The sequence below is a fragment of the Apus apus genome, chromosome Z (genome assembly GCF_020740795.1).
Source record: "Apus apus isolate bApuApu2 chromosome Z, bApuApu2.pri.cur, whole genome shotgun sequence".
Classification (NCBI taxonomy): Eukaryota; Metazoa; Chordata; class Aves; order Apodiformes; family Apodidae; genus Apus; species Apus apus.
The window spans coordinates 24,174,160-24,186,360 of record NC_067312.1 but is presented as its reverse complement, the minus strand read 5'-3'; the positions used below and the strand labels follow the sequence as shown (position 1 = coordinate 24,186,360).

Sequence of the window (12,201 nt, the reverse complement as noted above, 5' to 3'; positions counted from 1 at the left end):
ATATTAAACACACATCCCCTCATCAAGATTGGAATAAATCAATCCACGAAGGTAAAATAGTATTTCCTTTAAAAAAAATTATACTAATCGCTATGGAAACATGGTTTATGCTATTTATCATGTTAGCCTATAAAAAGGCTATCCACACTAACTTTGCTGGTATAACTTCAGTAGTATGCCATATTTAGCACAGATAAGTCCTACATCAAAAATAGTGCTTAAACCAGCAGAATACATTTCTCCAGGGCATTGCATAATTTTGGCACTATGACAGCATCCACTTTAGGGCTTTTGCTTTGGCTCCAGCATTACTAAGGAGTTAAGTTTATTTACAGACTCCAAAATGACACATCAGTGTCAGTAAAACACATTACTATCAGATATTACTGCATGGGGTAAGAACAGTAGCTTTAAGAAAGTCTCAAAGTCTGGTCACACTAAAGCCATGCCATTTGCCCTATAAGTCTCAGAAACATTTCATCCTCTCTTCTCCAGAAGCTACACCAAAAAAAGAAATGACAATGCAAAGAGCAGTGCACCACTGCAGTAACAGCACCTAGCAGCACCTTTTTGAGCTGCTCCAAAACTTGTTTCACACACTGCCAAAATGCAGATGAAGCAGCAGTCAAGGAGATCCCCTGCTTTAAAAGGAATACTATCAAACACAGTCACTGCTGCCCCTGTGACCACCCAGGGCTGTTTAGCAAGGTGCTGGGGAGCTCCTGAGGATGGGTGCTTGGAGGCATGTTTAGTAATCCTCCCAGCCCACTGAAGGCTGAAAGAACTGCAGCTGGAGGGACAAGTCTAGCATGGGAACTTCAACCTTCAGGAAAGATCTGAGGTTTTTTTCCAGGTGGTTTGCACAAAAGCAAGAGAATAATCAGATGCTGAGGGTAGGCAGAGTGACACCACTGAAGAAATACCAGTAAGATTAGGACCATAAGGTGTTTAAGTATGTAAAACAACAGGAATAATTCCACTGGCTAGTCTGTTGCAGACAAATCAAGTAGTAATAGGTTGCTGTGGCAGAAGTGGAGATTTGGGAAAATGAAGCAACAAAGAAGTGCCTGGGGGAGATGTGGTCTAACACCAGGCTACAGAAACAACTGTTAGGAAGAGAAGTCCTTCCCTTGAGTGCAACCAAGGAGGAAATCTGGACAGGGCCTCATGACTACCCTTCCCCTCCAATTCCATCGTTCTTCACCCATCAGAAGAGATTCCATCCAACAAACAGGTGCAGCGCAGCAAGATGCAGAGCACTGATTCATCACCCCATGGATGCTGAAGGGCACGGGTCCCGCACCACCCTCCATCACCAGTCGTTCTCACCTCTCATTTCCTCTGCCCGCACCTGCCCTTGCTGAATCTTCCCACGAGCCCAATAGAAAGGAGTTTGCGACAGGGCCTGAGGAGTGCCAGGCAGCCAGCACAAAGGAGAGATGTTAAGGCTCTTCCACTGCTTACATCACCGGCTCTCATCTTCCCACCACCAGGCACCAGTGACCTAACAGCCTCTCGAAGTGACCTGCCATCCCTTCGGGAACGGCTCCGGGCAGCGCAAGTCTCCGGGCAGGCTCCTCTCCGTGCCCGCCCGTCCCCGCACCCCGCCGAGCAGGGCCCCCCGCGCACACCCCGCAGCCCCGCAGCCTCCGCCCGCCCGCCCGCCCTCCCGAAACGCGGCAGGAATTCGTCCAGGACACTCCGCAAAAACACCGCCGACCGCCCAGGCTTTACAGGCAGGCACTCCGCGGCACTCGGCTCCCCCTCAGCCAGCGCTGCTGCTCTCTCCACGCCCCACGGCCCTGGGGAGGCCGGCTGCCCGCGGGCTGACCGGGAAGAGCGCGAAGCTGCGCCCGAGGGGCAGCGGAGAGATGCGGCCCCGGCCCTGCCCCGGCCCGGGCTCTCCGTGCCCCGTGGCAGGGCTGTCACCGCCCCGGCCCGGCAGGCGCGACCCCGGGAACCCGCTGCCCGCGACAACCGTCGGAGCCCTCGGCAGGCGCCCAGGGCCGTCCCCGGGGCAGCCCCCGCGCCCGCTGCGTGTCAGGCCCGCAGAGCCCGCGCCGCCCGCCGCGCACACCTGCCGGCCTCCCCGCGGCCCCAGCCCTTACCTGGCCGGCGCAGCAGGGCGCGGACATGCCGGCGGCGCGGCGAGACCTGCCTCCCGACCTGGCTCCCTCACCGCCTCATGCGGAGCGGGCTGGGCAGGGCAGGGCAGGGCAGGGCTGGGCTGGGCTGGGCGGGCAGCGCGCCAGGCGCCCCCGCCGCGGGCGGAGCGGCACCGCCTCGGCCCGGCCGCGGAGCCCTCGGCCCGGCCCCGCCGACCGGCTTCCGTTGTCGTCAGCCGGCGCGCCGGGGGGGCCGCGCCCGGAGTCGCCGCGGAAGGGCCGCGGGTGGCGGCGCCGGGGCTCCGTGCCTCCCCGGCTCCGTGCCGCCCCGGCCCCCTGCCGCCCCGGCTCCGTGCCGCCCCAGCCCCGTGCCTCCCCAGCCCCGTGCCGCCCCAGCCCCGTGCCGCCCCAGCCCCGTGCCGCCCCGGCCCCCTGCCGCCGCGGGGCCGCCGTGCCCGGGCAGGGCGCACCCCCCGAGCCCGGAGCCCGGCGTCTGCCGGTGGGGAGAGCACCCGCCCTCCCTGCTCGGCCTCCGGGGACCCCACCTCGGTGCAGGCGCCAGCGCGTTTGTGCTGCACGGCGGCCGGTGCAGCGTGTTTGAGCTTGGTTTCGCTTGCCCGAGCCCAGAGAAGCGGCAGTTCCACCGACAGCTGCCGCATTTCGGGTGGATCCGTGCAGGGCGATCCTCCGCAGGCTGTCCTGCTCGCCAGAACACTGCTAAGGTCACTTGTCTGCTCACAGACCCCCGAAAAACGCTTTGGTTTTTAGCAGATGAAATTTAATTAATTCACCGAATAAAGCATATAAACATGCGGATCTTAAAAGCCAGGCATGAAATTGAATGCAGTGCCACAACCTCGGGTTCAAACTGCTTTGCTGCGTCCCGTGGCCATTCCATTCCACTGCCTGCACCTCATGCGGAGGGTGTGTGAGTTCAAAGGGTGACTTGAAGGCTGTGCTAAAAGGATCCGAGATCTTCCCCAGTGTTTACAAAATGCTTTCTTCAGCAGCACTTGCTAGGAACTGATCGTAGCTGAGGATTTCTCGGCTTCCTAGCTGATGACCAACTTTACTGAAGGTGTCAGTAGAAACACTTCCTCGCCTGGTCCACTTTGTTGCCTCTCTGTGCGTATGCATGCTATAATATTTAAAATAACTATTTGGAGCTTTAGCCTTCAACTGCCTGCGTGTCAGGGATCCAGTGCAACTAAAAGCTATTAAAGTGTGTGCAGGTACATAGATGTAGATAACAGAGCTGCACCCGCTGAAAAGGAAACTGGTACATATCACAGGATGTATTGCATAAAAACCCCTTCCTTTTTCCTCCTGTGTGCAAACAGAGCAATGCTTTAGGAAGCAGATCACAGGATGGAATCAGGGACACGTAATTTGGTGTTACAGGGAGAAGAAAAGAGACTGTAGTTACAATAAAGGCAGAGTTTATAAGAAGCAGACGTGCTATGTTTTTAATGGTACCTATCATCTGCACATACTTAGTTAGAGATGGGGTATTTACCACTTTTGTAAGATTAATTCTGTTAATCAGATGGTTAATTAGCTGCAAAAGACACCAGCTTGCAGGCATCACAGAGGACCCCACCACAGTTCAGGCACTGAAGCAGCTGATGTTCCTGTTGTGTGGGAGCAAGAAAAGTCTCATCTTCAGGTGAGGACTCCTCAAGTCAGGACTGCAGGTTGCAGTCTTAGGGCACCTCTAATTTACAGTTCCTCTGTCCAGAGGCAAGGCTGAAGAGAAACAATAAAGAACTGAGCAACAGACAGGAAGGCAGTGTGGCCAGCAAACAGGCAATGGAAAACCACTGTTGTTCAGTCAGGTTCTTGAAGCATGTGGTTAAGACACAGGAACATGAGCATCACAGCATACTAAGAACTCAGCGTAAGTGTGTTCATCTTCTATTTCTGTTCCAGACTTCTTATACCATCACGAGAAGCTGACTTACCAGGCTTTTACTCATTTCCACATCTGCAAAATCAGCTCAAAACATTAAGGAGAATCTAATCTGAGGTTTAATTTTTTGCAGTCTTGCCAAGAGAGACTGGTGAAGGTGATACACAGGTATGGTGAAAGACTACAAGTGGCTGTACCATCAGCATGTCCACGATAGCAACAAGCATAAGGGTGGGTGGGGACCACCATTAATTCACTGCTCCAGGCATGGCTGTTAATTCCAGCACTGTTATCACTGACACAAATAAATCCAGCCTCTGCACTGAAGGAAACTGCAGAGCTCTGAAACGGACTTTCTAATCAGTTAGTGAGAGCCCTGGGGTGTTCTGACTTGGCTTTTTAAGTGCAAAATTAATCACCAGAAAGGCTTGAACTTTCCCCGCTGTGTTGCTGGCAAGCATTAAGCAGGCTACTAGCAAAGCAACAAGCAGATGTTACTGCATGAAAGGAATTGTAACTCTGAAACTACCCATGCCTTTAGGAGAAGGTTTACCCATCAAACACATATTCTGGAATGAGAAAAGGCTGGTTTTTTCCCCTAATCTGATTTACCGGCCAGAAACCTTCAACCAGTAATTCTTGTTTCAGACTGTTCTTTTTGGCAGGGTCAAAACATGTGTCTTTGAAGAGATTCTGATTTAGATTTAGGGATTTCAAGTGATGGGAAATCCATCATATCAGTAGAGAAACAGGAGATGCTTTGGCTTTGCTTTCTATAAGGAATTTTATGAACACAGATTTACAGAGATTTAATGAGTCAGGGAGAATGGGGGCAGGAATTGGTCCTGTAGGAAGTAAGACAGCCGAGGAATACCCTGGAATGGAGTTAAAACTCTGGCCTTGGTTTAGGTGCTGAGGAGCAAGGAATGAAGGAAAGCATTCAGTTAGAAGTTGTAACCATGTGGCACCTCCCAGAAAAATCCCTGGTAAGATGCCAGTTGTGCCCTGGGAGCAAGCCACTTTCCCCACTCAGTGTGTATGCAAGCAGAGCAGAGTAGCAGAACCTGAAGCCCCAGAAGCATGTCACTTTGAGCCAGTTACCTTCAGGCAGCTTACAAAACTCTGCCTGCAGGATATCTAGCCCAGTTTCATACACACCAGCCACCTTCTGCAGCACCTCAGCTCTGCTGAGGTCATCAGGACCAGCATTACCCCTAGATCTCAACTGCAGTTTCGCTGGTGGATGTTGCACCTTTACGTGCATCTGCTTTACTCATTCCCAGCTGATTTTAACATGGATTATTGTAACAGAAGCAGAGGTTCTCACTGTCCCCGTTCACTGTAAGAAGAATGCAGTATTACTGCCTCTACAGACAACTCACAAGATGTAAGTGGTGAAGCAAAAAGCATCTTGGCATAGCACAGGGAAACCATAACTTACCAGGAACATTTAAGGATTCTCTGCTTCCTCAGTACTCACATAGTATGAATCAGCTCACTATATCTTAAGGTAAGAATATTAGGAATTGTGCTGTTTTGATCACACTTTCTGAAATGAAGCTGCAACTTGGAATGATGCTTTCAATGTTCTGCAATTTCAAGATTTTTCAGTGATTAAAGGCTTTTTATTTCTGCCAACTGGCAAAGAGAAGAGCACAAATAGTCTGCATCCAAGGAGACATCTACCACTTAGTTGTTTTTCAGGTGAAATAAAATATAGAAAAGAGTTCCAAACATAAATGCAATCAGAAACAAAACCAAACCAGATTCTGTTACACATTATGGTCACCACTTACATAAAATCAGTTAATTTTTATAGTATAAACATAAGACTTTTTGTGCCTGTTAAAACACAAAATATGTAAAATTTATTTTTAGGTAAATACGTATTTTTACATCTGTGGAGGAATTTTTGATACAGTAGGGTCATGATTTCAGGAGCCTGGGAGGGCTTGACAATCCTTGCTGTAACAGCAAGGATTGAAATGAACAATTGATCTTGTTTGCAACAAGATTATCTTTAGCCTTGGGAGAATGAAGAAGCATATCTTGGCTAGGCGCCCGAGGACGGATGCGAAGACGGATGAGAAAACTGCAGAATGTAACAAATAGCGCTTGTAACACATGTAGTCATAACCAATAGCAAAACGGAGCCTGCCGCGTGAACAGTTATGCTTAGCCAATTAAATGAGGTGTCTGTCCGCATGAGCAGCCGCGTGGACAGCAACTTGGAGTATATAAGTAGCAGATGAACTGGCAATAAAGTGGAATGATATGTAAGACCATATTGGTTGTCGTGTTGTTACTCGGCCCTGCTCCTGTTGGACTCATCGCAACAGTTGGCGCCCGAACAGGGACCCTTGGATTCACTGCTAAAGCCACCGGGCAGCGTGAAGATGAAGAAAGGGAAGAAGCACCTCCACAATATCCTGTGGCGCTGTCACTGCGGGATATCGGGAGACAGGAGTAGGGAGGGCTGGAGCGGTCCATAAGGTACAGCGGAACCCAGAACGGAGCTGATCACTCTGTCCCAGCCCACAGATAAGACCACGATGGAACAAGCTGAGGTGGTCCATTTGTTAGCTAGTATTCTCTCTGAGAGAGGGGAAAAAGTAAAGGAAGAAAGAATAGAAAGCCTAGTTCAATGATGACCAATAAAAGGAATGATGGCTACGGTAGTATCCAACCTTCAAGAATTGAAAGCTAAGGTTGACCCCAGGCAGGCAGGAGCTATTTCAGGGAGCATGATGGAATCGTCTGAGGGCACCCCAGATAAGGATGCCCCGAAACCACCGCATGTGTCTGTGCAACCAGGTTCAAAGGATGAGGGTAAGGATGCTGAAGAATCAGACGAAGAAGTGCAAGCATGGGTTAATGACCAGGAGGATGAGGAAAAAGAAGGCGAGGAAAAGAATGGTACTTGCTCGTCCCAGGATCGAGAGTGCAAAACATTGTGTGTATCTGATGAACTTATGGAGCTAAGGAAGAAGTTAGAAAAACTGGGGCCCTCCGTAACAACAGTGCAGGAATCCGACCCCCTGCAGTCTATGAGTTCAGTGCAAAGAGTCAAGGCACTGAGACCTTCCGCTCCACCTTTGCCATCTCGAGTCTGCCACCGCACCAGCATCTGGGGCTGCGACGGTGGTCTGGAGTAATCTGTGATGCCATTTTACAAGGAGACTTTGAGTTGGCTGAGAAAATAGTTTGTCCTGTGATTTACCAAGGAGACCAGGGACAATGGGAGCCCCATGATTGGAAGATACTACAACAAGCAAAGCAAACTGTCATCACTCATGGTATACAGCCGGAGGCTGCCCGGCCTATCTTGCAGGTTATTTTTACTGCTAACGTGCTGCTCCCCAGTGATACATATATCATTGCATCATTATTGTTAACGCCATCACAACTGCTGTTATTTGAGCACAACTGGAAGAAGCTGGCTGTGGAGGAAGCCGCATGCCACCAAAATCCTAATCTACCGGACCCCTTGCTCGGCCTGGAGGCCGACATGCTTTTGGGTTCAGGAGCTTATACGGCCGCTGACACACAGTTGCAGCTATGTCGAGAATGTCATCGGTTATCCCAACAATTGGCTCATAAGGCTCTACTTATGGTACCTGGAGAAAAGAAGGTGCCCTCTTATGTATCAATCAAGCAAGGGGCCACAGAGCCCTATATACACTTTATTGATCGCTTAGCAACGGCAATAAAGGACGCCCCAGAGTTGCCTAATCCAATAGCTGATCAATTGCATTGCACGTTGGCCTTTGAAAATGCCAATGAAAAGATTAAAGCTATATTGGCAACTCTCCCTCTAGGAGCTGGAGTTGACGAGATGGTGGAACGAGCGGTGCGAGCAGAACGTTTGAGCCAAATTGCGGCATTTACTGCTGTCATGAAAGAAGCAGTAAAAGAAGGGATCATGATGGCAGCTGCTATATCACATAAAGCGCCCAGCAAGCATAAGGGAACACCACGACGAGCTGGTCTTTCTGGTGCATGTTTTCAATGCGGAGAAGGCGGTCACATAAGACGATCATGTACTAAGCCCATCTGGTGCGATGCATGCCAAAATGGTACACGTGCCGCTGTGGCCTGACAAAAATCGGGAAACGGATGGAAGAATGCGCAGGGGACCTGCGTGATGACAAAAGTCGGTCACCCCCACGCTCAGAAATCAGCTTCTTCCGCTGCCATAACCCTGCCACAAGGGGCAGTCTCAGGTTCGATGTGGAAACAGCAATAGATGTTACACTACAGGATAAGCAGGTTACATTGATCCCTACAACTGCTTTTGGCCCTTTGTTTTCAGTTGATTCAACTGTTGGAGGACTAATAATTGGGCAATCATCATCAGGGAAACAAGGAGTCATAGTGCTTCTGGGAGTCATCGATGCAGACTACACAGGACAGATCAAGATTATGGCTTATGCCCTCCAAGCAGCTGTCTATATCCCAAAGGGTAGCAAAATAGCGCAAATTGTGGCGTTCGAGGCTTTAATTCAGCAGATTCCTCAGCAACGATCGGCACAGCCTTGTCGCCAGGACGGTGGATTTGGCTCTACAGGATACCAAACGTTTTTGACAATAGGCTTAGAAGATCAGCCAAAACACCAGGTCACCTTATCTGCAGGACCTGTGCAAGTCCGACTTCTTTTGATTTTGGACACAGGGGCTGATATTACGCTAATAAATGAAAAACATTGGCCTTCATCTTGGCCGTTGACTCTACCAGTGGCGCAAGTGATAGGGGTGGGTGGATTGCAGGCTCCATGGATCAGTGCTAAACCTATTCAGTTCCAGTTCGAAGACGGTCAAAGGGTGCTGGTCCAGCCCTACGTTGTTCCCTTGCCTAAGGAGCTCCACGAGCTCGTGGGCCGTGATTTGTTAGGGCAAATGGAAATGGTCCTTACAAATGAGCTTTTTTGAGTGCGGTCACTGACACAAAGCCTCCCATACTTAAGCTGACATGGCTACAAGATTAGCCAGTATGGGTAGATCAGTGGCCGTTGCCCAGAGAAAGGCTGACCATGGCTCATCAACTTGTCCAAGAGCAATTAACAGCTGGACATATACAGCTCTCCACGAGTCCTTGGAACACCCCTATTTTTGTAATTCCGAATAAATCTGGAAAATGGCGTTTGCTACACGACCTGCAAAAAGTAAATGCACAGATGCTTACCATGGGGGCATTACAACCTGGCCTGCCGGCACCCACCATGATACCTCAGGGCTGGCACATTTTAATAGTTGATTTGAAAGACTGCTTTTTTACCATCCCACTGCATCCTGATGACACCAAACGGTTTGCCTTTTCCTTACCATCCACAAATAAACAGGAACCTGCATTGCGCTATGAGTGGGTGGTTTTACCACAAGGAATTAAGAACTCACCTACCATGTGTCAGACATATGTCGCTTGGGCGCTGCAACCCATTCAGCAGCATTTTTCTTCTGCGCTGATTTATCACTATATGGATGATATTCTTTTTGCCTTTTCAACCCCTCTTACTGAGGGTCACCTTGCCTTTATTATTGACAGCTTAAAGGGCAAGGGTTTGATCGTAGCCCCAGAAAAAGTGCAAAGGTCAGCACCCTGGAAATATCTTGGCTGGCAAGTGTCTGATGCTCAAGTTCATCCACTGAAGGGAACATTGAATGTCAACATGCAAACCTTGCACGATGCTCAGCGTTTGCTTGGTGACTTACAGTGGGTACAGCCAGTCGTGGGAATTTCTAATGAAGATCTCCGCCCACTGCTACTGTGGTTATGTAGTACAGATGCTGCATCACCGCGGTCTTGCAACATGGAACAACAGGCTGCATTGGCACGGATAAGCGAAAAGATCGCAAAGGTGCCACCTCTTGACGCCTGCCTGGCCAACCTCTCTCTTTAGCAGTCCTTAACATAGCTGACTCCCCTTTTGCAGCACTTTTGCAATGGCAAAAGAAAAAGGGGGAAAAGGAGCAGGTCGCAACTGCGTTGTGTATAGAACGGCTGCTCTTACCGGCCCAACCAAAACATCGATTGCAGACACGATTAGAAGCAGCTGCCCTTTTGATTCGCAAAGGACGCCTGCGGGCGAGGGAGCTGCTTGGGGAAGATCCAGTAGACATCAGTGTCCCCTTCAAGATGGAGAACTTTGAATGGTATTATCATCATGCCACTCCATTACAGGATGCATTGTTAAACTTTTCTGGTAACATTCACAACATGCTATCTAAGGGTCCAATTTGGGGAATGCTGAAGCGTTATGAATGGATTCGTCGTCCGCTGTTATCTGAGCAACGAGTTGATGGGCTAACGGTCTTTACTGATGCTGGCAGAAAGACTCAAAAGAGCAGCACGTGTATGGCGTTTTGATGACTGCTGGCAGCGACATGTGATCCAAGGCACCACCACTGATAGCTTGCAGACTTTAGAACTACAGGCAGTATGTTGGGCCTTTGCCTCATGGGCGAGGGAGCCGCTCAGTGTTGTCTCCGATTCTTTATATGTGGTAGGGGTCGTTCAGCGTCTAGAAGATGCGTTAATAAGAGACACAAATAACTGTCGGCTGGGAGAGTTATTCCCTTGGCTGCGAGGTCAGTTACAGACGCGCCAACACCCCTATTGTATTATGCATGTTAAGAGTCACATGTGGGCGCAAGTCCTTGGAGAAGGAAATGAAAAAGCTGATAAGCTCGTCAGTCCAGCAATACACTTGCCACCATCTAACACCTTTGAGCAAGCACAGATCAGTCACAATACATTTCATCAAAATGCTAAGGCATTGAAGCGCCAGTTCCAGTTGACATGGAATGATGCAAAAGGCATTGTTCGAGCCTGTTCTCAATGTAGCCACCATGGGCCACAATTAGGTTTAGGGGTAAACCCTAAAGGCCTTACAAGTCTAGAACTTTGGCAAATGGATGTTACTCATATAGCAGAGTTTGGGCAACTTAAATATGTTCATGTTTCTGTGGATACATATTCAAAGATGATCTGGGCCATGCCTCAGGTTGGAGAGAAGGCGCTGCACGTCATTCGACATCTAACGCAATGCTTTGCTGTCATGGGAGTGCCCCGATCAATCAAGACTGATAATGGGCCAGTGTACACTGGAGAGAAGACTCCAGCCCGCTGTGGGTTCCTAACCATTTCACCCGGCCTGCATGCCAAGAGACTCAGAAAGAGAGCGGAGACAGTGGAGACGACAGTATTTCTGGGAGCCATATGTTCGACAATTACGACTCTTGAATCTGCAGCTGTTTTTGTCGGAGGAACTCGCCACCATCATTCTAGAAGGCAGTAATTTTGGACGTTGTAGTGTTGATCAGCGTGTGCAGCGTCACACTCATTTTGTTTGTCGCTTTTGTTTTTCTGCTTGTTTATTAATATTTCAATGTGCAGGCTGTAATAGTATATTTAGTAGACATTCTTCTTTGCTTTATTTGACACATTTGGTGTGTAGAGAATGTTTGGCGCAGTTTGAAGTTCAGCAGTTCATCAGAGATTGTGCTCAATTTATAGGAATAGAAGAAGGCACACCTTTTCCGGAAGTGTGGATGCTGGAGAGCATTCACCAAAGAGAATTAGCTTTTCTCTGTTGGATTAGCAGACTGCGGTACGTGCCGCCTCATTCACCCTGCGTACAAAATGTTTAGGTTGGGAATGTGCATCTTGTGCCTGTGGGGGTTTGCCCGTAGCTTGATTTCACAAATATCTCCTAGGCCAAATATTTGGCTTACTTGGGCTAATGCCTCAGGAGTAACAGACCTGTGTCTAAGCATGCAGACAGCAGACAGTCCTTTTCGTACATGTTTAATTGGCATACCGTTGGATGATGTTGAAGAAATGATCAATGGATCTGGGAGTTGGTGGTCGGAAAAGGCACCTAATTTTACGACACGATCTACAGGGGAATGTTTAAAGCAGGGCTATTATACATGGCCTGCTTATAACCAGTCTGAATGGCAGAAAGCATTTATTCAAGGCCTAAACGTAAGCAGTCCAAATCCATTACAGGAAGTTGACTTGATGGCAAGTGTGCCTCGCGTTCAATTAGGTAACCTTTCTGTGTCCATCCATAAGCAACTTTGGGATAATTTTCAGCATATAACCCTTTTAGATAATTTGTTTCAAATTTGGGGTTTAACGGGTTGGCTGTTAGACCTAGTTAGGGGTGGAGCTTTAATATTAGTAAT

General features: G+C 49.1%; 2 protein-coding genes across 2 annotated transcripts in view; both read right to left on the bottom strand.

The window, feature by feature from the left end:
- SERINC5 (serine incorporator 5) overlaps positions 1-2,302 on the bottom strand; it is a 47,254-nt gene extending 44,952 nt beyond the window's left edge. The window contains exon 1 of the mRNA XM_051642895.1: positions 2,109-2,302. Within this exon, the coding sequence (XP_051498855.1) occupies positions 2,109-2,135 (27 nt within the window). The 5' untranslated portion in view covers positions 2,136-2,302. The remainder of the gene's footprint in view (positions 1-2,108) is intronic.
- Positions 2,303-3,765: 1,463 nt separating this feature from the next.
- Positions 3,766-12,201, bottom strand: part of CDK7 (cyclin dependent kinase 7) — a 34,855-nt gene continuing 26,419 nt past the window's right edge. The window contains exon 12 of the mRNA XM_051643063.1: positions 3,766-3,851. Within this exon, the coding sequence (XP_051499023.1) occupies positions 3,820-3,851 (32 nt within the window). The 3' untranslated portion in view covers positions 3,766-3,819. The remainder of the gene's footprint in view (positions 3,852-12,201) is intronic.